The following is a 26548-nucleotide window of genomic DNA, read 5'->3' on the forward strand; positions in this document are numbered from 1 at the left end:
CCTAGATCTAATGTTCCTCTTCTTGTAAGGTTTCTGGACACACAAGCTCATAGACTGGCTATGACAAACTGCAATGTATTGTAGAGGCAGGCTGAGTATGTTTTGTAGAATTACTTAATCTTCCCTTTCTGTGAGCTATAATACATGCCTGTACCAAACCTGTGCTCTGCAATCTGCTACCTTTTTCCTATTCCCCTCCTCCACCTTTTTCATATTTCTCTTTCATGTCAAATGGCAAGGTCTTCACCTGAAGCCAACCAAATTTTAATTTTTTGCATGCTTATCTGAACCTCCCTATCATTAACAGAGTTTCCCCTCTCTAAAGTTTCTCTGTGTCTGTAGCATTATGAAGACTGAGACCTCCTATTGCATCATCTTCATCTTTTAGTGCAATTCCAAGACCTCAGCCTACAGATTTTGCATCTCATCCCACCTATTCATGTCACTTGCATTCAGTTTCCTTTCATCAGATCTATCAATGGGCTGTCTGGTTTTGGATTAAACCTGCAAAGATGTAATTTCATACTGTGTTGCAGTAAAAGCCAAACTTATTTATGTTCTAAATCCCAAGGGACCAGTCAAATCAACCCTTACATCTCACACATCAAGAATTCAAAATGTTGGTTTTTTTTGTATATGTCAGGAGATCATTTTGAGGGCTTGGTGCTGATACCTTCCAAGCAACAGTCATGTTTATCTAATGAGCGTATCAGTCACCAAAGATGTTATGGTTTGTAAGTGTGCTCCTTCTGCTCATCTAAGGTTAATTCTCCAATGCATCTTTGGAATATTTCCTGTTCCTAGTATGACAAAAAAGAAAACCCATGGATAACCAGCTTTGTTAAAGCTCCAGCACGAAGGAGATCTGCATTAGGATACAGCATTAGTGATATCTCATAAATAATGCAGGGTTACTGATGACAATATACCACAAACATTTTAATGACAGGCAGTTAAAGCCTGCACTGACAGTTCATTCCTTCTTGAGTAACTTAGTAAATAAAATCATAATGCTATTTTAATCCAGTAGCATTTCAGCTTAACCTTAGTTACTGCTTCTGCTTTAAAAATAGCATTTAAACAAAAATTACAGCAGTAACAGATTATGCAGATTGTTTCTTTGACAACTGCAACCTCTGTCCAGGCAACAGAAGTCATACAAGAAGGAGCCATTAAATCCCAGTTAAGAGGCCTGCTTCTGTTCTCAGGTGAATAGGTCTTCATTTCACCTACATGGAAAACAAGCAAGCTCCAAAGGGTGGCTGAGGCTGGAATATAAAAAAAAAAAATATATTAATAATAGAACCAAAACAACTTAGGATTTAGCTCAATTATCATTGTGTCCCACAGTTTGCTTTCAGGGCTAGTGTTTGGGGATAAACACCTTTTAATTGAAAACAAAGCATATTTGGCATTGAAGACATGGGAGCTATATGAAACAGATCACAGGGCTGACTGTTCACTTAGCTTTTAGGAGCATAATCTTATTTTCAATCTTCAAATGAAGTTGATGTACTTCTTTACTCAGACTAAATCACTCTATCAGTGGTAGAATGGGCTGCAGGTTAAATTGATTATTCTTACCCCCAAGGCATCTTGCAAAAACAATGCAAGTACCCTGAGCCAGTATCTTTGGCTCAGAAATTTTTTGAAAAACATTAAATGTAAGGTAGCTATAGAAAAGAAATTTAGTTGATAGAACACTTCTACCTGTAATTTTTGTGCCGTAGAGACAAGGAGCCATCCCTTAGGAATTACTTAAATTTTCACATAAATGTGCAATTTAATATCAAGTTTTTACAGTGATGCAAATTATCTGCTATAATAATTAAAATGTTATTAATAGTTAAAGTTAGGAAACCATTGGAGAGCATAAATTCTGACAAGTTAAGTGTGAATTATAGCAAGGCACTTTCTGGCATGCAGCTTGTGAAAGGCATTAAAGCTATAACACCAAAAGGGTTTTTTTCCAATCACATCAGGGCTAGGTGGCTGAGAGTCAGGGAGGGCAGATGGGAGAAGTGGCAGGGAGACAGTCTCAGGGAAGAGACATCCCCAGGGTGCATCTGTAAAGGGACCACTTGCTCCCAGAGGACACAGTGTATTGTTCTCTAAAATCATCTGAAGGACACTGTTGCTACTATTAGAAAATAAGGGGAAGAATTAGTAATGTGAATTTCAGCAAAGTGCAAGGGTCAGCTCTTGATGACAAAAGTGTAAGAATTAAAATGAATTAATTATGTTAGCTGTGTAGCTCTCAGCTGCTGCACAGCTGGTAGTCTCAGCTGGTATGTCTCCAGAGCTTCACCCTGTGCCTGTGCTCCTTTCTGTGAACCCCTTTCTCTACCTGCCCTGAAGGCAATTTATGGTGCTGGAGAGCTGACCCCTTGCTCTTCCAAGAGTCTTTCTTAGAGTTATGTTCCCTACTTCCTTTCCTTGTTGGAATTTCCCAGCCTTTTTGGTCTGTCCCTCTTGAAAACTTGATCTCCAAGAAGCTATAGTGAGTAAAGAGGGTTTTACTAAATATAGCTATGAAGGTTCCATTTTTCTTCTTTTTCTCTGTTCTTGGAGTAGAATCAAATTTTCAAAATGTAGCATGAAAAAGCATCCTGTCCTCTGTTTCTCCCTAAACTCATCTCCCCAGTTTCCTCCCCTTCCAAACTGCATTCCCATTGTGTTCTTTTATTACTATCTTCTCTACAGTTTTCTGCCTTTGTCTCTCTCCAACATTTGCACTTTATAAATCTTATCTTATAAGTTGTTCTATTTGCACTCCATTTGAATATCTTCTCAGTTACTTGCAGATACCATCTATAATACAGCTAAATGTTAGGGTGTGGCATTTTTTACTCCAGGGCAGTGTTAGGGATGCTGCTGAGAGAGCTAGTATTCACCAAGGATTTCTTTGAAATTGAAATTACCAACACTGTGGTGTGTCCCCTGATTCAATCAGCAGCTCTTTTGGAAGAATGGTTAAGATGCACTCTGAAGCTTTTAGAGGGCTGCAATTGTCACCTGGACACCAACAGATGAAAGAATCAAATTGACATACTGGGAGGAGCTGTAATGTGAGGATGTGATTAATAAACAGTTGAGAAAGTCAGTATGGCATTTGTAAAACCTCAAATTCAACTACTTCCTTTAAGGAGTCAGCAAGCACAGGCATATGAGATAGTACAGGTGTGATTTTCAGGAAGATCTCTGTCCAAAAGCTCTTTAAGAAAACCAGTTGTCAGGATAGGAGAAAGAATATTCTTCTGCAGGATCAAGGTGGTGGAAGAGGTGGGCTTTCATTGTTTGGTAGTCCCTCTTACTTTAAAAAAACAGGGAAGTCTTGCAGGAAGTGTTTCAGCTTGGGATAAATGTTCTCTTAAAAAGGTCTGACTGAGGTAAGAGAGGTCAATGCTGATATGATGTTACCAGGACACAACAAAAGCAATGCTGAATCATAATAAAGCCAAGCATTAAAATTCAACTCATGTGCAGTTGGGAGGATCTGTCCTTGGCAGTGAGAGCTGCAGATGCTCTGGGTCCTGATCCGTATGGAGCTTGGTAGGAAAGTGCACAGATTGTCAGATGGGTGGCTATTTTTCTCTGCACAGGAAAGCAGTTTCCTACAGAAGAGATTTTTATGTGAAATCAGATCAAGTCATGACTCAGTTTCTCCAGATGGCAGAAAATGATGATGCAGGACAGAAGGGTTAAATCCTGGCTGAATTGCAAGAGCAGCTGAAGGAAAGGCATTCATATTTGAGGTGCTGCCCTAGCTGCAAAAAAGGGAGTTCACTCAGCTGTAGTTCTGATTTGTGTTTAGTGGCAGGGGATTCAGGAGCATCAGAGCATGCCTGCTCTTGTTCTCATTTATCCGTTCTCTTTCAAGTTTGCATTCTGGGTAAGCAAAAGGTGGCAAAGATGACAGAGAAGCCAAAGAAAAGTAATTTTCTGCAGACACACCAGTCCTCATTTTCTAGCTGGACTTTCCAGAGAAAGAAAGAAACTCTTGAGTTGGCCTCTGGTTTTCTAGCAGTGAGCAGCAGCTGTTTTGGTAGCAGTAGCAGCAGCTCATATAACAAATGTTTCATGATGAATGCAAACAAAAGCCAGCCCTGAAATTCCAGCTCCACTATGTACGCATAAAATATAAAACCAGTTCAAAATAACGTAACTACTCAACTTAAGGGATTTTTTTTTCTCCCCTTCCAAATAAATTCCATATGAGAATTAGTGTTTGGTCTGCTCAGTTCTCTAGGGCTCACACAGAAAATTTTTATCATATAGGCCGAGGGCAAGAAGTGAACACAAAAACAGACCAAGAAAAAATATTTTTAGAAGAAGTGCACGTGCAAAGATGTTGTGTGGTTTGGGTGAAGGTTTTGAGAATGCCAAACATGCTTACTGAATTGAAATTACTGCTGATGTTTGTGAGTTGGCTGGATTCACTTGTCTCCAAAATAGGTCTTGGAGGAACTCTTTATGCATCTCTGTGCAATTTGCTTTGTGAAAATGACTTGTGGTTTTAAAGGTATCTACATGTTAGAAGAGTGTTATGCCCTCTAGCACAAATTTCCTTCCAGATAGCTAGTGGGAGGATTTCTAGGGAATGCAAGTTGCTGGTCAGTCCATACTCAGGGAAAATGAGGAGATATTGAAGAGAGAAAGGAATATAATAAATAACTGGAGATTCAGGAGAAATACAAAAACTATCCAGGGGGCAGTGTCTTAAATTATCTTCCTCCAAGTGCTATAAAACAGCAAATACTAGCCCTTACCATGCCTCCCTGCTCTGCTGCTTGCTCAAAGTCTGGAGCAGCATCTGTTGTCAGCCCACGCAAGCACTGCTGCTCTGATCTCTGACCCTGAAATACGCTCTTCACAATCAGTTTGCTTTCCTCGTGGCTTTTTTTTTCTGAGATGGTATCCCTGTAATTGTGGAATTGTTCAGCTCTCTGCATCCAGCATAGGAAAAAAACCTAATTTCTTGTGTCCTGACAAATTAATGATAAAACAATATAGCTTATTGTTATGCATTTTGCAATATGATTCTATCTAATACCTTTTGTGTAATTCAAATTTTGAATGAGGTTTGTCTTCTTCCATTTTGTTCCTTTCAGCTGAATTTTGAAGTGTCTCTGAAGTTGTGTTGCTGTTCTTGGGGTACATGTGTACCTGTAAGTCATTATGACATCCCATCTTTGGTGAGGTAGAGCATGCACATGTAGGGCTTAGAACAAAAATTGTGTGCTTGCCTGCTCTGCTTCGTTTCCAAGCCATCAGCTACATTATTTGATTTCTTGGTCTTTGTGGAATGGGAGCAGGAAAGGAGATTGATAAAGAATACTGGATCTAGCAAAAAGAAGAGAACAGGAGGGGTGGGCTCTTTCAGGTTTTGCTTCTTCCTCACTAGAAAGAAGTGCAGCACAGTTTAGTGGGAGAGCCCAGTGGTTGTGCTGGGCCTGTGTGGAGGGCAGGCAGGGACAGGGGGCACACAGAGGTTGCTGCAGCAGTTTGGTGCATGCAGGGTGTGCAGCTGGCCAGAGCCCACAATGCTTCACAGAGCTGTGCTCCTGTGGCTTGTAGGAGGTTGCCAAGTTTGGAGGTTTGCTGCTTGGGCACGAACACATGCTTTTTCTGTTACATAAAATGAGAGTGTGGAATTAATGGGTGACTGATATATAATATACATCTTCCTAAAGCTAGTGGAAATTGGACATGACAGAAGTGACAGCATAGCCAAAGCAAATTTATTTTAAGCATTGAATGAAAATATTCACTGAAAACTCAGTTTTATCTTAAATACCACTACATATTTTCTGGGCATTGAAGTCTTATTTTTATCTTTTAAGTTTTCTTCCACTCCCTACTGTTCCATGAGTGCTCTGCCAATTTCACAGTAGCCATGACTCATCCTTGAAGGGTCTTCAGACAGCTGACAAACCTGCCTTACTTCACTGGGTATTGACATTATTTATTGTCAGTGCTTAAATTATGTACTGGGGAAACTGAACTCTGCGTGATCAGTGAAGAGAGGTAAATGGCTCTTTCTCTCTCTCTGGGGGTGGTTTGGTGCCCTGAGTGGCTGTCTGAAGTTCATCAGCAGGAATAATCCTAACTCATGCTCTGTACTGGTACACAGTAGGATAGAGCAGGATGCTGGCTAGGAGTTGGCATGCAGTAGTGTTTGTAGGAGCATGGATGAAGTATGCATATAAAAACAAAGTTTGTCATCCTTCTTAGTGCTTTCCTTGCCTATCCAATAGACAGATCATCATTAAGTGCTATTTGGTTTAAGTTTGGTGGAATTATTAGGGGGTTTTTTGTGGGCTTCACTTGGGGTTTTTTTAGCACCCCACTATGTTTTTCTGCAATTATTCCAGGAACAATGTCTATGATCTTAGTTTCCTGTGGGACACAGTAACACAACAGAAGCCCTGAACTCTCTTACCAAGAGCAAAGGAAGTGAATGAAGAGGGAGATTTATTCTAGTAAACTCTCAAGAAACCCCTGCATGGTGACCAGAGCAACTGCTAGAAAGTGAATGCATTGCAGAAGATGGGAAACCTGGGGAAGGATTTTGGACAGTAAAATGATGAAGGGATCTTGAAGAGGGTGAAACATGGCAGGACCATCTGGGGTGAGGGATGATGGTTGAACCAACTTTCTCAGGTATTTGGCAATGAGGTTATTTCACCAGTTGCTTCCTCCATATCCTCTCCAGGATTTTTGGATCAGCACATTTTTGGATTAGATATGTATCTGGCTACTCACTGTCCACAGCTTATGTTTCAGTGTTTGAGAAGTCCTCAATCTGTTTGTCTGCACTGAATCCTGGTTCAGAGGGATTAGTGTTTGCCTGGTTTCACCACAGAAGTATCACATGCTTTCCACGTCTTTCTTAGTGTTATAACTTCAGGATTTGTGGATATTTCAGGTGTGGGGTTTTTTCCGCTCTAGATTCTTATCCGATCTATTTCCACTCTTAATTTAATTCAGTAAGTAGTAATTTGCAGTGGTAAATTTTGAGTATCTTTGATGGCTATTAAAAGCTATTAGAGTCGGGAAATGAGCTGGAATCCTGGATACCAAACAGCACTTTAATGAGTTCATATTCTTTCCAAAATGTTGGTACTTAGTCTAGCTCATGACTTTGTGTGCAAAGCCAATTCATTGATCTTCTGTAATGACCAGCCAAGATGCTAAGCATGGAGACTGTGTGTTCTTTTTAAGCATGATGAAATAGATTTCTTGTGTTGATTGTTTTGTTTTGTTTGCAAATTGCAAATTATTCTTGAAAAGGGTGAGATGAGTGCTCTTAGTCTAAGCCCTTGAAAGAAACACATTATTATGATGGGCATACACACATCCCGATACATGTATATATTCAACCAGATGTACTAGGAATAGCTCCTGGAGGACAAAGTAAAACCTTTTTATAGTCAGTTGTTTTAGCTCTTATTAGTTGAAAATAACAAAAATAAATTGCATCTTGTGCAACTTTGCCTGTTTGGTGCAGACATGCCAGTGCAAGTGGTTGATAGCAAGAAAACTCAATCTGTTGTCTTACACTTTAGCAAACAGCTTACCAAAGATGTCAGCCCAGTTCACCTTGATCTTTTACTAACAGAAGAGCAGTGAAACTGCAAAGTGTATCTTTCTATATTAAATTTCAGAATTTACTTGGCACTGCCTGCTGCTGCTGGTCGAATATGGTATTGGCCCCAGTACTTTGTGCATTTGCAGAACACTTTATTTAGCCTATTTTAAGGGCAAACTTACCACTTAGCCAAAAGTTCTGCTTCGAATCATTGAAAATTATTTTCCTTGGTGCGTGTTTTTGCAAGCTGTTTGTAGAAATCAATGGTTTGAGTTCCAGCTTAATTCATCTGCTCAGTTCACAGACTGCTTCAGTTACCCTTCAAACCACATATTGGTGTGCATCCCACTCCTTCAAAATTAATAAAAAGTTAAGCCCACAGCCACTTTGTATCTGATGTGCAAAAAGGGAAAAACTCCTAGTCTCACACAACTTTTCAGGCTGTATACACATGTGTGAGTAATTTAGTGAAGAAATAGCACATGATATATTAGTATATTTTATTAGAAATTGGCATTGCCAGACCAATATTTTGATTTTGAAATAGTGGCAGAACTTGCCCAGATTGCTGCTAAAATCAGAGGTTGAATCTGCTACTGCATCTCCATTTCTGAGTCTTAGCAGGAAAAGACAAAAAGCGAAAGATACAACAGAAGTATTTTGGTAAACAGATGTCAGCTGCTTTAAAGTGTTGAATCTCAGTTTAATTTTTCCCATGCTACATAAATAGTCACTTCACTTCCTTTAGCGTTGCAGTTTTTTGTTTCCCACTGTTACTCAAAGGAAACAAAAACCAAAAAACTAGTTATATTTATGAGGACTCTATATTTGCTCAGTTTAAGGGTTTTCATTTCTTCAGTAAATCTTCAGTAAATGTATTTAATAAAATTAAATGTTCTGGGAATGTGCCAGAAATGCTGTCAGCCACTGTGGCAAGCAGATGGATGAAGTTTCAGCTGAACGTGATGTGCCCAGGTTACTTTGTTTGTTTAGAAGCTGATGACCACAGTCACTGGACATACTAGAGCAGCCTGTCAGGAATGTGTTTTTAAAGAGCTCAGAGTCACAATTTCCTACTCCCAGGAGCTATGGGTTTACTGGTGAACTTGGCCCCATCCAGGCATCGAATTGGGTTCTGGGACTAAGACTGAATGTGAAGGCAGTCTAGCTGCAGCATCTGTCCCCCCACTGACTGCCAGTTCTGATTCTGCTGTTCTATCTGGCTGTCCCCTTCCTCCTTCAATAGCTCCATCTGTGTCCCTCCCAAAGCTGCACACTCGTTTGCAGAGGACAACCTCCCCAGCAGATTTTTTTGGCTGGAAAGTGGCCCAGCAGAGAAGGACCTGAGAGTGCTGTTGACAGCCAGCTTAACATGAGCCAGCTGGGCAAGAAGGCCAGTGGCATCCTAGCCTGTATCAGACACAGCATGGCCAGCAGGAGCAGGGCAGGGATTGTCTCCTGTACTTGGTACTGGTGAGGCCACACCTCGAGTGCTGTGTCCAGTTCTGGACCCCTCATTGCAAGAAAGACATTGAGGGGCTGGAGGGTGTCCAGAGGAGAACAACAAAGCTGGTGAGAGGTTTAGAGGGTCAGTCATATGAGGAGCAGCTGAGGCAGCTGGGCTTGTTTAAGCTGGAGAAAAGAAGGATCAGGGGAGACCTTACCACTCTCTACAACGGCCTGGTAGGAGGTTGTGGGCAGGTCGATCTCTCCTGCCAGGGAATCAGCAACAGGACAAGAGGAAATAGCCTTTAGTTGCACCAGGGACCACTCAGCTTGGACATCAGGAAAATTTTGCTTCACTGAAAGGGTGTTTCAGCATTGGTAGAAACTTTCCAGGGAAGTGTTAGAGTCACCATCCCTAGGAATGTTCAAGGAAAGACTGAATGTGGCACTTAGTGCTATGATTTACTTGACATGGTGTGCTCCCAGGTTGAACTCTGTGAACTTAGAGGTCTTTTCCAACCTTAATGATTATATGATTCTAAGACAAAACCTGTTTGTGTGCACTGGTCACCCACTGAGCACTGAGCCTCAATGAAAACATGCCTCAGTTCCTTGTTGTTATGTGTAAGTACATACACACATCAACATGGTCAATGTCCCTTCTACACAAATACATGCTGAACCTCCTAGAGGTGAATTTTTTAGTTTTTTAGGCCTTTCTAAAGTTAGCTTGATTGTTTATTTTTTCACTGTTTTTCTTGCTATGGAAACCTTGAATGTACTATTCTCTCCGATAACTTTTTCATCATGCTTTCCGCAGAACTTCATTAAAATATTCTGTATTGAAAAAAAAAAAAATTTAGTAAGCTTAGCAAATTGAATAGAATTTTGTAGATTCAGACTCAGATTTATTGTTTAGAGGAACAGGTGTTAAATTAAGCATCAAAATGTTGACTACTGGTTTTTAATGGTATTTTCTGTGTTGTGTTTTGTTATCAGATAAGCTGAATTTACTTATAGAACTCACACAGAATTAATGCCTTCTCGTCACTTGTCAGTAGGCTGGGGATGAGCAAGAGGTTGGGAGAGGACACAGCCAGGACAACTGACCCAGATTGATCAGAGATAGTTCATACCATAGAACAATATGTTCAATAATCAGTGAAAGTAGAGGTGGAGGAAGGAGTGGGATCTTCTAGGATGGCCATTGCTTATCCACTGACTGGGAATGGGGAAGGGATGTCATTTGTATCCCTCCCTCCCTCCCTTCCTCCCTACCTCCTCCAGATTAAGCTGTTCTTATCTCTACACCTGAGTTTTCTTGCTTTTGTTCTTCCTGTTCTCTCCATCCTCCCACTGTGGGAGCAGCAGGACAAAGCAAATGGCCACATGGGTGCTTGACTGCTGTGACTATGGTCAACCTGCTTCAACAGGTTTCTCTGTTATCTTAATACAACTTCTGATATTGCACATCTTGAGTAATGTTGAATGTCTTTATTCCAACACTCCTGAAGACTGAATTGTAGAAAATTGCAATGTTCTTCAACAAAAGCCTATGCATAGTGTTCCTTTTAGTAACCTCATTCCCTCCCAAAATTGATTTATCTTGTAGAGGTTTCTTTCCTTCCTGGTTTCTGTCTCATTTTATTCTTATTCAGAGGTGTTAACATTATACGAGTACCCATAAATACTGAAATGGAAAAAGACAGCAGATCATTTTATCTCCTGTTTTGTTAATCACAAGGGAAAGGTTTGTGCAGTATAACTTTGAAGCACAGTAGTCATTATGTCAGGTCCAGTATTGTCATTAAACTAATGTGCAGACTATCCTGGAAACTTTGATACTAGCCAGTCTCTCTAACACTGGCATGAAACTCCTAGTTGAAATACTGCAGACATAAGACAATTTACAGGATTAAGTGCAGGAGCAATGGCTTTTCATACCCCATAAGTCTCTCATTCCGATTCATGTGTGCTTTCAGAGTGTTTAGCTAAGCCCTTTAACAAGCAGTGGAGTTAAGGCTACTGAGAACAGACTTCCTGTAAACAAGGTGATGGATGGCAGAATGATGTGCCTGTGTATCTCTTCCTGTCTGTAAATTAATGTTAAATGGGAGTTGAATTTAAAAAGATCATTGAGAAAGCCCTGTTTCCTCAATGGATTGTTCTTGGTACTGATGCACAAGCAAGAATGGTAAAGGTGTGCTGGAGCTGATAGTGTCAGTCACTGAAGACAGGTGAGAGTTACCACAGAGGCAGCTGGCTTTGCCACTGGCTGGTACAGATGCATGGGGTGCATAGGGAAGCCTTTATCTTCAAAGATCTTAGTCTCATAAGTATGTCAGAAATGCTATTTTCACACTCCTTCTGGAAGAAAATGTATTGCTTGGAATATACAGCAAGTACATGCATGGGTAGACTTGATGGTGTTTGAGCAGCTTCTAAGCACCTAAAAATGTTCTGTATTCATTTGTATTAACCAAAACTAATTAAAATCATACTTATCTTTGAACTGGGGCCTGCTTCCAAAAGCTCTCATGCATGTAAAGAATTTCCAGGGGAAGTCTCCTGCCACAGGTTGCTGAGACACTGCATCCTGTGGTACAGCCTCTGAGGGAGGATCAAACAGGTGCCCAGGATCAAACAGGTCACACCAGACTTGGGGAATTTCTTCTGCCTTTTCCAAGCCCCCATCCCTCACCTGTGTCTGAGCTGCTAAAGAGGTTGGCATGAAGAGCCAGTGTGTTTCTGCCTCCATGATTTCCAGGTGAAACACAAACTCTCAACTTGCAGCAGATCCCAAGTGTCTCAGGTTCCTCATTGCAAATGTGGCTGCAGGCTCTGTAACAGAGGCAGTGAAGAGCCCAGGCACATGAATTCACCTTGACTTGGGTTTAATGCATTTGTGGAAATCCAGCAGGAGCTTTGGTCATGGTGAAGTCCTGAAAAGCTAAATGTTTGGCTTCTCTATCTTTCAGGCTCCTGGAGGTCTGCTAGGTGTGTAGCAATTATTTTCTTTTTGTGAATGAGGACACTTGCCTTTCATGTGAGCCTGTAAGTCCAGTCATGTAAGGCCTGTAAGTCCTCCTTCCTGGAAGGAGGAAAGCTACATTCTTGTTTCTGGTTCTAGACTGAACAGTAGAAAATCAAGATGTTCCCTCTCCAGGAAAAGCACAAGGAAAGAATTGCATTAGCCACACTATGAAATTACTCTCCTCTCCCAGGGCTTCTAGTTAATATAATTCCCCTTCTTTTTTTTTTTTTTTTCTTCTTTTTTTTTTTTTTTTTCCCTCTTGCTGAAACAAGTCTGCCTGTGTTAAACAACAGACCCTTTTCCTCAGTTTTGGCCAGAGGAGGAAGCCTTTGTCCCGATCTCCTGGCAGCTGGCCAAGGCAGTTGGGCTGTGGGCCAGGAGGGGGGAACTTGAAAGGAACAGTGTGTTGTTTCTACTCTGGTAGCATTCTTCCTTCTTCAGCAGTGCCTCGGCCCCTGGCTGCCTTCAGTCACTCATTATACACAAAAGAACCTAAGGTCAAAAGAGACAATTTTCTCTTGACCGCCTGGAACTTGGAATAATAAGAAATAAAACCATTTTGGGGCTTTCAGTCTTCTGTGTGCAGATAGAGTTGAGAGAAAATCTTCTTGGAACTGGCAACTTTCTCACAAGGGAGAAAAGAACCAATAGCACTTTTTTTTCCCTCATTTTAATAGCAACTTTTCTACAGTAACATTCATCTTCCCAGTTTTGTATCTTCTATCATTATATGATTTACCTTGGCAGTGCATAAATTCTATTCCTGAACATTACTTGCACCCTAGTTAGTATTTTTGCATTAATGTTTCATTTCAGTAGTTATATAAAGAAATAAGCAGTCATATGTATGCTCTTGGAAGACTTTGGCTTAAGTCTAAGAGGCTGTATTTAGAATTGACAATTTTTAAAGCCACGTTCTCAACATTTTTTAAAAACATGTAGGATTTTTTTCTCTTCCTGCAAGGCCTGATATTACAGGGTGATGAACACTAGGTTTGAACAGCCAAGAAGTGGACAACTTAGCACAGGGTGTTCAGACATCTTCCAAAAAAGACATTCACACTGGGGTATCTGAATGCAGTGACAAAAAGGCTTTTGCATGTGATGCCTCTGACTTGGAAGCTGACACAAGTAAGGTGTTCAAAACTTGGATCTGTGAAAGGCTTAAATGGATTATTGGATCATTGATCTTGGTTCCTGTGTACCACAGGCCACACAGTCTTTCTTCTGCATAGAGAGCACAATCTGGAGTTCATTAAGTTATCTGTCATGAATGCAAAATTATCAAGCGATAGCAAATCAGCTGTGGATATTTGTACTAAGGATTAATCACCTTCACCACTTCAAGAAAGCAGTGCCATACTTCCAGTCTGCATTTGTCTGGTTCCTGTCTCCAGCCCTGCAGTACCCATAGTTTTCTCACCATGAAAATATGCATATGCTGTAAACAAGTCACCTCTCAATCATCTTTTTTTGGTAAGCTGACCAGAATTAATTTATCATCTTTCTCCAAACTGTCCCTTTCAACCCTAGTGTTCATTCTGAGGTTGTTTTCATACTCTTTGTGATTTAGGATGTGGTTGCAAAACTGGATAGTATATGCCAGTGTTTCAGTTACCAGTACTATATAAGGAAATAAGGATACCTCCACCTCTCTCCATCCCTCTCAGACATCTTAGCTTGCACAGCACGCCTCTTCATCATTTCCTTTATGGGGACAAAAAAATCACAGATAGCAGCCTACCATGACTTGAAGCACAAGGGCAAGATGCCTGCTCTAGATTCTCAAGTGCAGGGCTGTATCTCTGCAGATTTTCTGCATTACATAGCTGTGGTGAAGCTTTTCCTGCTCATAAGCGCTGCTGAAATTTGTCTTAGTCACTGCAACTCTCTCTTCTGTCTGCAAAAAAGTGATAATGTTAGTATCTGCATAACCTATTATGCAGCACTGTTCACAAGCCATCTGTAAGAACCTATTTTTAAATTGTGGTTTTGTCAGATCCAGATTTGACTGGATTTGTTCAATAACTGTTAAACAGCCATAAAAGATGCATTAAAATTGCAGTGTGTGAGCTGCAACCATAGCAGTTGTTTCTGCTACTCAAACTAGACAATCCTGGCATTTCCTCTGCAGATGACTTTGGTTTTGGCACTTCCAGCTCTGTCTAGTTCAACTTAAAAGTTGCTTAATGGCTAGAAAAGTACCTGACCACATTCTCATAAGAATCTGCCTGTTCATTCTACCAGTGTGGGTTATTTTTCAACTTTTCTTTTTCTTCTGTGTTAACCTACCTGAATTGGGAATGCAACATTAAAATGCACCAAATAAAAGAGCCTCTTAGAAGTTGCTGCTGAGATTTGTAACTTGGTCTTGTGAGAGATGCAGCATATTTTCAGGCTGAGGACAGCATCAAAGGCAGTACATGGTACAAGAGGGTGGCTGAAGTGTGCCATGCAGCTGGAAATCCATATTGTTGGATCCCCAGCTCTGAACTGGTAGGAGCAAAGGCATAGCATGGTGACATTTCCAGGAATAGAGTTGAGAGAGTTCATTATAATACTTACTGGTTGGAGAAAAGGCTTCAGAGAGTGGTAGCTGGAGAAAGTTATATATTTGCATTGCTGAGTGTGTTTTATGGCAAGTGTTTCATAATGGTGATGTAATGCCTTTAACAGCTCAAGTAGTATGTGAGAGCACTGTTGAATTCATATCACTGTTGCACCATCCAGTTGACAGCCAGACAGACCAGTGCAGTGCTGACCTTTGCAATATTTTCCAAATATATGTTACTTGGGTGGTGTAGGAAGATGTTTGTTGTTTGTGGCCTTATCAGCCCAAGGTACTTCTTACATTTATCACTTTTATTTTATTTTCTTTATTCATCTTTCATTTTCATTTTTCTTCATCTTTCTTCCTTGCTGTGATTTTATGTCATTCCTCCTTGGTGTTTACATCCTTGGACATTTGTAGTTGTTTGATTATATGTTGTTCAGATTATCTCTTTGAAGTCTTCCTGGTTAATCTCTCTTTTGGCATCCCTCCATTTTTATTTTTTTTTGCCACTTTATCATTATCAGAGCTTCCTGCATTTTGTCTGTGTTAATATAAATAATGAAACTGTATAAGTTTAACAGGGAGACTATTCTTTCCTCTGGTTTCTTTATTCATTGTAGTGGTAAGAAAGAAGAAACAACATTGCTGTCTCACCTAGTGCCATCTCTGACAGCCATCATTTTACAATGTCAGGCTAATTACACTGTGGTGTATTTGCTCCCAAGATCCCTGTTTGATAAATAATAGTATGTTCCTTTTGCTAGGATTGCAGATCTCCAAAGTTCTGAGACTTTCTGTGACCTGTGGAGAGCTGCTCTTTCAGAGCCATCCGTACCTGCCCTTTAGGAGATAGAAAATGGCTGTGTGGCTGTGAGAGTTCTCCTAATCCCCTGGAGTTAGGAGTTGTTCTGTGTCAGCAAAGCATCACAATAATTCAGGACAGAAGTGCTAAAACAAAGCAAGCAGTGCTGCAAGCCTGGCATAACTGTCCCCAGTATGCACGTGAGGGCCTAATCGTAATCTGTGTGTCATTAAAGCTTACACCATATTTTATTGGTATGAATAACTGACAGGAGAGTAAACTCTAGTGGTAAAGAGGTTAATAACTGGAGTTCATGGTATTTCAGATAAAGTTGGTAGGTACTGTGGGACAAATTGGTACTTCACTTTTCCCTCAGTTTTGATTTTTAATATATTTCAGCCTGGTGGATGTCTGTTAGATTTTTCTCCACCATTCCTGCTTTCTATTAACAAACAGAAACCTAAGCAAGGTGCTCCATTGCAGGGTGTGGCTGCAGCACATCATCCCTCCTCGGGCTGGGTTCCAGGGACTTGCCCTGGCTGAGACCCCTGAGCGGCTGTAGCCCTGTGGTCATTGGAAAGATGTTCAAACCCAGCACGTCAGTGTCTCATCCATTCTCCTGGAACTGTCCTTTTCCAGATACCCTTCAAGAGCCAGGCTAAAATTTTCAAGTTTTGAAAGCCAAACAGTTGTGCCAGAAATGTTTTTGAAAAGCTGCAGTTGAGCATTCCAGGGGAGATAATTTCCACCGCAGCACTGAGAGGCAGATCAAGCAGAGACCCTCACCCCTTTGTACATCACATCTAACCACAGTGACATACAAAACCTCTGGAGCAGTAGGTATGTGCTGTAACTCAGCTGCAGACACGGGGCCTCCCTGCACAGTTGCAGGAAATGAGTTCCAGTGTCTGTGACAGCCATGGTGTCCACACAGCCGTGGGGCAGCGCGTGGCGTGGTGTTCTTGCACCCCCAGCAAGCCCAGGGCTCTCTGGCCTGCAGCCACCCTGTGCTGCCTCCAGCCTGCCTCACCTCTCCTCAAGGGCCCCCAGGGCTCTGGCTCCCTGTGGCTTCATCCAGGAGCGACACTGAGGAGCTGCCTCTGCGTGGCACCCCCCAAAACAGCAGGACACGGGAGAGCACGTCATTCCGAAATTGCTCCTGAGGTGAAGAATGCCATCAGGATCATTTTGTCTAAATATGGCAATTCAGGGTTTTTTGGAGCCACAAGTTATAAAACTCACTTTTCCCTATGGTTTGGATTGCTGCAGTGAGTAATGTCCATTTCTTAGTTTAAAAAAAAAAAGTGAGAGTGTGGAAAGTAACAGTAAACACTCATCAGCTGGTAACCCTAAAGAATTTGATTTTCTTTATTCCTATCTGCATGCCAGTTTAGTCTTAATTCAAGGTATGAGCAGGCTGCATTAGTGCAGCCTGCAGTAATGGGAGGTTACATTACTGTATCGTAATGTCTGTGTGCAGACATGGCTGGGAGAAAATCTTCCTGACACTGGCAACTTTCTCACCAGGGAGAAAAGAACCAAAAACACCTTTCCCCCCCCCATTTTAGCAGCAGCTTTCCTACAGTAACATGCATCTTTCTAGTCCTGTAGCTCCCATCAGTTGTGATTTTATCTTTGCAGTGCATAAGTTTTATTACTGGACATTACTTGCATCCTGGTTAGTATTTTTGCATTAATGTTTCTTTTCAGTAGTTATATAAAGAAGGGGGTTGCATTACTATGTAGCACATTCTTCTGGTAGTTTAAAATAATGCCAAAGCAAACATATTTTTTAAAAAATAACCCTAAGAAGTAAATGGTGTAGTTTGTTGCCATCCATCTGGTTAGCTGTCTCAAAGGTCATAAAATAGGGGTCCTTTGGTGGGGCAGCTGGGTTTATGTAGCATATGCAGATTGGTGTTTTGGCTTCAAGCCAGATCTACCTAATTTTCCATTTCACTTCTATGATGAGAAGAGGTGGTTGAGGTGACTTCAAGGGGCAGTTTTGTGGTTTCATCCATATTTGTATTAGAGAGCCTTTTAAGAGTATTTAAGATTAAAATGCAGTCTAAATAGAGTTCAAGTACAAAAAATAGCCGAGTTCAGTTGTTTTATCAAAAGGCTGAGCCTGCAGCCAGGCACAAGCCCAGCTCATGCCATCCAACAGCCCACACGTCACAGCTCATCATGCTCTGCAGTTCCAGTGATTGTGCTGCAAGGCAAACAAACAGGAGTCAGAAAATTTATACAGCCCCTGCAGCCTTCCAGAGTGTGTGTGTTTGTCTGTTCAGATGTGTACTTCTGTAGTCACAGGTGTGTGCACAGAGCAGAGAATTGCACACATCCAGAAACCCCTGTGCAACAGCAAGTTCAGAGGAGTGTGCTGTGCTGTGAGGGTGGCACAGAGCACGGGGCTGCTCCCTGCCTGGCACACCAGTGGGACACTGCCCTTGGCCACTCTTGCCCCCACAGACTGTCCCCAAAGAAAAACAGTCTCGTGTTTTCACCTTGTCATCCTTGGCAGCACTCCTGGGCTAAGCACAAGGGAGAGGCAACCACCGAAGGGAGCTGGAGCTGTGAAAGTGGCTTTCCCCACTTACAGTCCTGGAGGGACCCTATAAGTCAAGGGCTTTTTCCAGTGAGCTAAATGGAGTTTTCTGTAGCAGAAATAACTTACGTAAAATAAAAACAAAGTTGGCAGGCAGTATAAAGACTTAAGCTAATAAATGCAGTATTTAGTAGTGTATATTTGCTGCTGAATTTGTAAAGAAAACCAGACTGTAAAGCTGGCAAGAACCATCAGCTAAGCACAACAGAGGAATGTCTTGAAGTGCTCAATAATCATAAGAAAGTTTTCTCACCCAAGGACAGACTGAGTACAGTGGCCTTCCTGGAATGTAATCATCTCATACCCATCAATGGCAATTTGAAGGTAACCTGAACAACTTGACTGAAACTTTAACAAGATGAGACATTCGTTAGTCTGTTCTGGTCTATGGGTGAAGGTGGTGCAGAAGAGAATAAACTCTTGGGGAATCCAAATATTTTCACCAAGAATACTTCACAATATTCACTAAATACAGGTCCTGCTTTCTATGCTAATGTCTGTTTGGAATGCAGGCATTTCCTGATCCTTCCTCTACACTACTTCTTAGCTAGGTAGCACGTTAAAAATTGCATCTTTCTGGTTTTTGGGGGGTTTTTTTGTGTATATTAATAATTTTGCTACTATCTAAATAAAACTAAGCAAACTGATAAACAGTCAGTAAATATAGAGCATATTTCACCATACATCACTGTAATTAAAGAATGGAGAACTCTATGTACTGAGTTGTTGTATTACTTATATATGAGTAGAGACAGATTTCAGTGTGAAGAACTACTAAGTTTGGTGTAAAAGTTCCACTTAATTATACAGTAGTATGTTTTAATATCTACCAACTAGTAAAAACCATTCATCCTTTAGAGAAGGAATTAAAAGTATAGATGTGAAATAGAATTAATGGTTTAATTTTTTTTTTTTTTTTTTTTGTGATTTAGAACAGTGTTGCATTGGGTAAGGTAGTCAACATCTCTTCGTATCATTTTTTCTATATTTCAAATTACTTTGCTGCAGCTCATAAGCAAAACTGACTATTTCAGATGTAACGTTTTTATTCTGCACCAGATGGGTGTGACACAATGAAATCCAGTGAATAAGAGAATGTCCACCCCAGCAGCACTTGTCTCAGGTAGTATTATTGAAGTGTTCTGAGTTGTTTTTCTTTAGTTCCTTTTCTCTCGAGGAAAATGTTTGTCCACCAACTGAAAATCGAATTTTTTTACAAGTATGGATAACTTAAGCTATATGAATATTAATCTTTTAAAATTTAAAGAAATCAGTTAATGTTCAATGCTGTGCTCTGCTCATCTGTTGTACTTTTCAAGGTGTAAAATCTTGTACCAACTTTTTGTCCGAAGATCCTTGCTGTTGTGCTTGCTAGATGGACTTACTCATATTTTATTACTTATTTGGATAAAAGGATTTGTCTTTGTTTAAAGTTCCTCTCTTCCCTAAAAAGCTATTCTTGATTATTTCTCTTGGATGAACATATAACTTGTGGGATCCCAAGGACAACTTCTCCTGCTAGGAAAGTTTCCAGCATTGGATCCCTTAGCTTTATGTGTAAGCAATTGTGAAAGCCTGTTTCTCTGTAGAGATGTTAAACATGCATTAAGCTTTGCTGGCAGGTGATTCAGAAGACCTCCATTTGTTCAGCTCACATGAACAAAACTCTACCCCTGGTAAAATCACATTTTGATTCAGGGACTCCCTCTAGAAGTGAGGGTGGTTGCTGCCACTGAACCCAGCTAGACACATGAAATCTTCTTTGTTGCCTACTTCCTCCATGTAAGCTTCTCTTTGCCATCCTTCATGGCCTGACACTTTTGAGTACTTCTGACTGGAAGAGCTGATGTTACAATAAGATTTAGGTTTCCATGTTATATACTTAGGATGAAGATACTGAGGATGCTCTGGTAGGCTATTGCCATCTAGAAAAGAGCAAAATTACTGCCTTTGGAGTTTGCTTTACACCTCCTCCAGATACGTTTATCTTCAGTGACAGACTTATCTATTGAGAAGAAAGGGAAAGACAATTCAGTATTTTTGTTAGTAACTCTAATTCTTTATCAACAATAAAAGGTTTGCATTTCAGTTTACCAAAGCAGAGATTGTCAGAAGAACAAAAAAGTATGAGGTATTCCAGGGCATGACAGGAAGAAGAGTCTGGTTCCATTAACAGGTATAACAGGATGAGAAAGTTAACAGGCATAGTTGATCCTAAGGTGTCATGTGGTGATGCCAACAGTCCTTCAGTTCTACCCTGAGATGGATTCAGGTTTACAAGTAACTGTTTAGATTTGAGCTACAATAAAGCACAACTGAGACAGGTCACTGTAGTGCACATAGGAAATAATTGATCAGTTAAGCTCGGTGGTGGGCCTGACATCAAATTTCCAAGGCTAGGCAAGATTGTGGGTTTCTCTACGTGTAGCTCATGCTTATAGTTCATATGACATGGTTTGCATTTTCAGATAACCATTGACAATTAAGACCTTTGGTGACTGCAGACAAGACATGTATGAACTACCATATTTAAACATGCAAGTCTGACTTCAAACATCCGTGTTTTTTCATATCTTCTTAAAAGTAAATCCATTGTTAGAGACAGCTTGAACTCATTCATATCAGTAATGTAGTAGGACCATGCCTTAATGTTTAAATTAAAAAGTTTATGTCTGGTCTCACTAATCAGCACCCACCATGTTGCTTGTTGTTCTTTCTTCACAGAACATAGGAAACTTGGCAATCTGACTGTGACAGTGAAAAAGACCGTCCCCTCTCCAGAAGCAATACAGATCCTCTACCAACGCATGAGATATGAATATGAGTTTTATTACTATGTCAAAGAACAATTCCACCTGCTAAAGCGCAAGTTTGGACTGAAGTCTCATATCAGGAAACCAAGTCCCAGACCTGAGTTCTTCATTCCTTCTCCCCTGGAAACAGAGGAACCAATAAATGATGAGGAAGAAGATGATGAAAAGTGGCTAGAGGATATCTATAAAAGGTGATGGATGGAAGAGCTACCCTTTCTCTTCTGGTGACCCCTCCAGCTTTCTTAAGATTTTTTTTAATTATTATTAAAAGTAATTCCTTAAGGAACTGAGTTAATGCGCAGCGGATTTGAAATGGATTAGAAGAGACCATTCCCACATGCTGGAGCCATGGGGAGATACCTGATTTTGCAGGTTTGATTCATTACACGCTGTTGGCTCTATAGCATCCTTGCTATAGCACAGTTCAAGAGAGAAGTACCATCTGTCACAAAATAACTTTTGGAATACACAATAGTCCTTTGTGAACTGCAAAATACAAAAGAATAGATTAGGCATTCTTGAGAAGTAAATCTTACAGATTCTCATCTCTCTCTTTGGCCAGAAACAAGTGAACTGCATTCAGAGAACCATTTGGGAAGAGTGCCTTTGCTTTGTGCAAAGCACACTGGTATCCCAGTGGTATGGTCAGAGCCATTGCTTTGTCTTCAAATCCAAGGATAACAGGTTCAGAAAGAGGCTAAGTAACAGCTCCTTGAATTACCTGTGCCAGCAGAGTGAGGCTGTTGTTCTGCCAAATCAGTGCTAGTGAGCATAAGGCAAGTAACAGGAGCCAGATATTTTTGGTAAAACCTTCTAGTTCATAGAGTGGGAAAAGTTACCAGGTCAGCAAAGGGCAACAACAAATTCAAAGTGCCAGGCAGAGCTTTATTTCAGCAGTTGAGTATGATTCTATTAGACTCTAAAGGAAAAGGTATAACATAGGGAGTTTATGTTCAAGAATGGTATTTTTAGATTTTTTATTATTCTTTTGGGTCACAAATCCAAAGAGATACAGAAAAAGCTCAGGTGATCTGGAACTCCTATTAAGCATGACCTGTATTTCTGCAACTGCAGAATTTAATTGTTCGTAAATGCATCTGAATGCAGCTTCCCCACCCAACTCCTGCTTTTAGTGTGGCTGGAAGGAAAACTGACACTGTGAATATACACAGCTTCTCTAGTTGAAATATTTCAGAATCATCAAACAGATACAAGAAGATGTGCTTTCTGAAACCAAAGCTGATTCAGTGGTAGGTTATTAAGAGAGTCACTGTGAAAGCTGCCCTTGTTAATCACTACAAATATTATCTGCCAACACTAGGAAAGGGATCAGTGGAAGCTGTGAGGACAAAGAGAAGCAGCACCAGTATGTGAGCTGCTGTTGTTATTCAGGTGGGTGTCCCTGGAGTGGGATTCCCTGTGGTGTGTGGGTGTGCTGGCTGTTGGGCAGCCTGCCAGCCCTGGTGGTGCAGAAGTGACAGACTCAGAGCTGGGCAGAGCTCTTTGGCCTTCTGCTGCACAGCAGAACAGAGGGGACTTTGAGGTCTTGGTGAGGCCTTGGCCTCTTATGTAGCATTGTTTTCAGAGAAAGCTGGACTAACAGAGAATAAGAGCAATAAATTTTTGTCCCTAGACCCCAGGAAAGAAGCAGGTGCAAGAGGTTACAGCTGCTTGTCAGGATGAGGATAATCCACCTCTATCTCACATCCTTTTTCAAACATCTACCAGAAATTTTTTTGTTCCTATTCCACAGCTGCCATCTGCAAGGTCATACTTTGGTTTGCTATATCTTGCAAAAGTTATTTTGTGATGGATGAAGCATATAAACTCGGGATCAGCTCAAATGGGCTTTCCAAGGATTTTATCTTCCATGAGCCTGCTGAGAGCCAATAGAAATTATGGTCAGTCTTTACCTATACTCAGAGAATGGAAATAAAGGAGAGTTGAGACAAGATGCTAACTTACAGAAAATACTAGGAAGAAGATTCTGTTATCAATCTTAGTGACCCAGGTTGGTGGTAGCAATGCACTACTGTGGGGGAGAAGAAAGCTGAAAATGGCACAGATAGTAACTAACATGTTAGCTAAGATATGAATCTGCTGCATTGTATATTTTAAGTGGTTTCTATGAAATTATGTTGAAAGAGTAATGATTAGTTTACACACTGTGGAGTTGTTATATTTTGGAAAGAACTAGTATTCTCATGTTTCTGAAATTCTGTTTCAGTCCTTTTTCTGCCAACGTTTTAACAGAATTATAGTCACTTAACACCTTCACCCTTCATGAGAGTTCATTGCCACTTACAGTAAAGTCTGTTTCTATCTGTTTGTTTATTTAATGGTATCTTCAGCCATCACTACTTATAATCTAAATACAGAAGCTGCTTAGTGATTTACTCGCTAGGTTTTAATATTGTCATATTTTTTGCAACAATCAACCTGGCCTCTCCTCCTCAAATGGTAATTCTTAAATTTATCTGGCACATAGCATCTAATATTCCTGGTCCTATGGCCTATTTCTCTGTCATTAAATATATTTGCTTAACTTTTAAAAGGTACGTTATAAGCTGGTAAATCTTTGACTTATTTATTGAAACTTTTCAGCACATTCCAAATTCTAAGTTGCTCAGGAAGAAGTTGATTTAAATAATTATATTTGGGTCTGATTAATATTTCTTATTAAAAAAAAAAAAAATCACTGTTTGTAAACCTTTAGTCCACAAAAGCTTTGTAGAAAGTGCCAATGCATATACTTGGAGATCTTTGCAGGGGGAAAAAGGTGGCTGTTCAACACTTACAAAAATAAGAAAATATATGTCTACATTAGCTTAGCCATAAATGAAAGCAACATATGTTTTGGAATGAAATCTTCTTTAACTTATTCACTACTATCTCCTGAAATATCAATAAGCCATATGATTCTTTATTTTTCAATCAAACAATGTTTAAAAATAAAACTTGCACATTTCTTCCTGGCGCCATTGTCCTCTTGCTTAGCCTAATTTTCCTGCCGGGGTAGAGGGGCTGTGGGTAGGATGTTGGAGTTGAACCCAACAGAGCAGGGTTGGATATGGTACAGGGCATCCTCTGAAAGTCATACTTGAGCAGTGAAACTGGAGCAGGTTGCTCCTGGGTTATTCCATCTCCCAAACTATCCAGAGGTGTGAGCTGGAGTGTGAATTGTTTTACTCACCTGAGGTGTGAGGTCAGGACATTGAAGTTCATTGTCCAGTGTTCCATTGCTGCTAAATAGAAGTTTTATCCAGGAGAGAAACAACTTAGTCTTCATGCACTACATTTTTACTAGGTATGGTGTTGATGGCCAGGCATAAAAGCTTCAGCAGTCAGAATGATGTTACAATGCAAGTGAAGTATCAGTGCTTTCACACACTTTTCACAGAGAAAATCAACTGTTGTTAAAATGCAGCATTCTGGAAAAAAAAAATTAGTTTTAAATTTCAAATGACAATGACAAATTCTGCCTTTTTTTTTTTTTCTGTTCAATTTACTTCTCTTCCACATCAATTTTCTTGGTGATGCAGGACTAAGTCCAAGTATTTCAAATGTTCTCCACTTGCATGTAGAGAAGTAGCTTGGCAGAACTGAAAGTACATGAACCTGATGGTGTATTTAAAGCACTCCAGCTTCTTTACAATTCTTTTATCATTGGATCTTTGATTAATCTTTTGAGTGTTAGGATGTAGAATGGCACATTGTATCATAAACACACGAGCAAAGTCACAAATTTTAAATGCTGGAGATCACATCTGTGAATTCAAGCCATGGAATTTTTCCTCTTTTCAGTATTTGACACAATAAAATTGAATGTACAGGTACATTTTTTGACTAGCAAAGGAAACCATACTGCATGCCAACTTTATCCTCTTCTCAAATGAAAAAAACATTGTCTGCCAAAGAATAAAATTTTACAAAAAATAAAGACCTGTACTTCCCAGCTAACAGTAATGGTGCTCAGATCTTTCCCTCCATTTTAAGAAAGGGAACATCTGTGATGTTAGAACATTAGCCTAAAACAACACAGCAACATTTTTGAGAGCTAAAATACTATAATACAGTACCACAGCATTCCTTCTGTTTTATTTTTAAGGACTCTGCCTTTTTTTGCAAGGAGTTCAACTAACTAAAACACTGTTGATCAGTCTGCTTGCATGAGCCAAGACCAAAGAACTGAGTGTTGCTGTGTATCAACCTCCACACCTAGATTTCATGGGAAAAACAAGGGTGTTACCAAGCCTTGGAAATGCCTCTCTACTGGCAATGTAATCACTGGATCCACTTCTGCAGGGTCTGTCCCCAGGGAGGGTTTGCAAAGTTAGGCTCTGCTTAAGTACCCACAGGTATGGCAGGAAGGTGCTGGAAGGCAACTCCGTGAGAAATGGCCACTGGAGGGTAAAAAAACTTCACTGCAGAATATTTAAAGTGAATGGGAAAGGGTCTTAGTTTGAAGGTTGAATGTTAAATTGCAACCAGCATAAATCAATTCCTGATGTCTCACAGCTGAGAAACAGTGGTAAGTTTTCTTTGGTTCGTCTGGAAATGGCGTTGTATGCCAAGCTGCAGCTGCAGTGAATGTCAAATCTCAGTTGTAAGTTTTAGATCGGTGTGTGTGTGTGTGTAATGAGAGCACCAGCAGGGTTGGGTCTCTGACCCTGTCACCTTGGAAGAGCCTGCAGTAAGGTTGTTGTGGGGGCAGTGGGATGGGGCAAGAGGAAGGTTTTCTGCCAATACAAATTTGGCCTTGCAGACACTGTAAGATGGGAAGATTTGAGCACTGGTTTATTTAAATGTGGATTTTGAATATAAACACGTGGATTTCCTTTTCTGAGTGTGTAAAGGAGAAACATGAGTTGGTTTTGAGCTTAACTGATTGTGGTTGGAAGGGTAAGTTAACAATACTGCTGTCAGGCAGGCACATTGGATTATGCTTTATGCACACTTTCATCTCTGTTCTGTTCTTTGGGTGCAATGGGCAAAAAAGCCAAAAGCTAAAGAATTCAGCTATGCTGCAAGGGAATTGATGCTGTGAAAAGCAGACATTAGCAGGAATACATGAGGGTGATGCTGCTCAGAGTTAAGATTATTGGTTTAAATGCAAGGAAGGTATACAGCAGCCAGCAGAAGTGGCTCAAGCAACACAAGCTGCTCACTCTGTGGCTTTGTCTTACCTAGAAAACTTGAGACCATGCTTCAAAATCACATGCTGCTTCAAATCTGTGATTTGGACTGTTATCAGGACAGCACTGGATGTTTTACTTTTCCACTGTGATTTCAAATTGCCTCTTAACCTCACAAACTTGGCAGAGCATGAGCACACAGCCTGTTCCTGTATCGGATGTGCAGGAGCTCATCAGTGCCATGGATTTGATCCTTCAGCAAACTTCTCTCCTAGTGCAAGGGACAAGCAGAGTGAAACAAATCCTTGGCACAGTGTTGCTGCTAACAGGCAGAGTGATATTTAATTACTGTGCCACAAGGGAAAAAGTATTCCTGCAGTTCTCCAGTTTACCACAGGAGACTTTGGATAACCTCAAGAATCATGGGACCATTGTCAGGTAGCAAAAGCCAATTGCATGTCAGTGTTGCACTCATGGACGTCTCCAGGTTAGTGCAGGAAAGAAACAGAGGCAGTTACAGTTTGTACCAGACACAAGAGTGACAGTCCAGGCTATGGTTTCACAG

The 26548-nt window shown here is 40.5% G+C and overlaps 1 protein-coding gene across 1 annotated transcript in view; it reads left to right on the forward strand.

Moving 5' to 3' along the window:
• The window catches only part of UST (uronyl 2-sulfotransferase), a 150615-nt gene extending 126791 nt beyond the window's left edge, over positions 1 to 23824 (forward strand). Inside the window, exon 8 of the mRNA XM_079332632.1 lies at positions 20760 to 23824. Within this exon, the coding sequence (XP_079188758.1) occupies positions 20760 to 21043 (284 nt within the window). The 3' untranslated portion in view covers positions 21044 to 23824. The remainder of the gene's footprint in view (positions 1 to 20759) is intronic.
• Positions 23825 to 26548: the final 2724 nt, after the last annotated feature.

This window comes from Erithacus rubecula (genome assembly GCF_903797595.1).
Source record: "Erithacus rubecula genome assembly, chromosome: 2".
NCBI classification, from domain to species: domain Eukaryota; kingdom Metazoa; phylum Chordata; class Aves; order Passeriformes; family Muscicapidae; genus Erithacus; species Erithacus rubecula.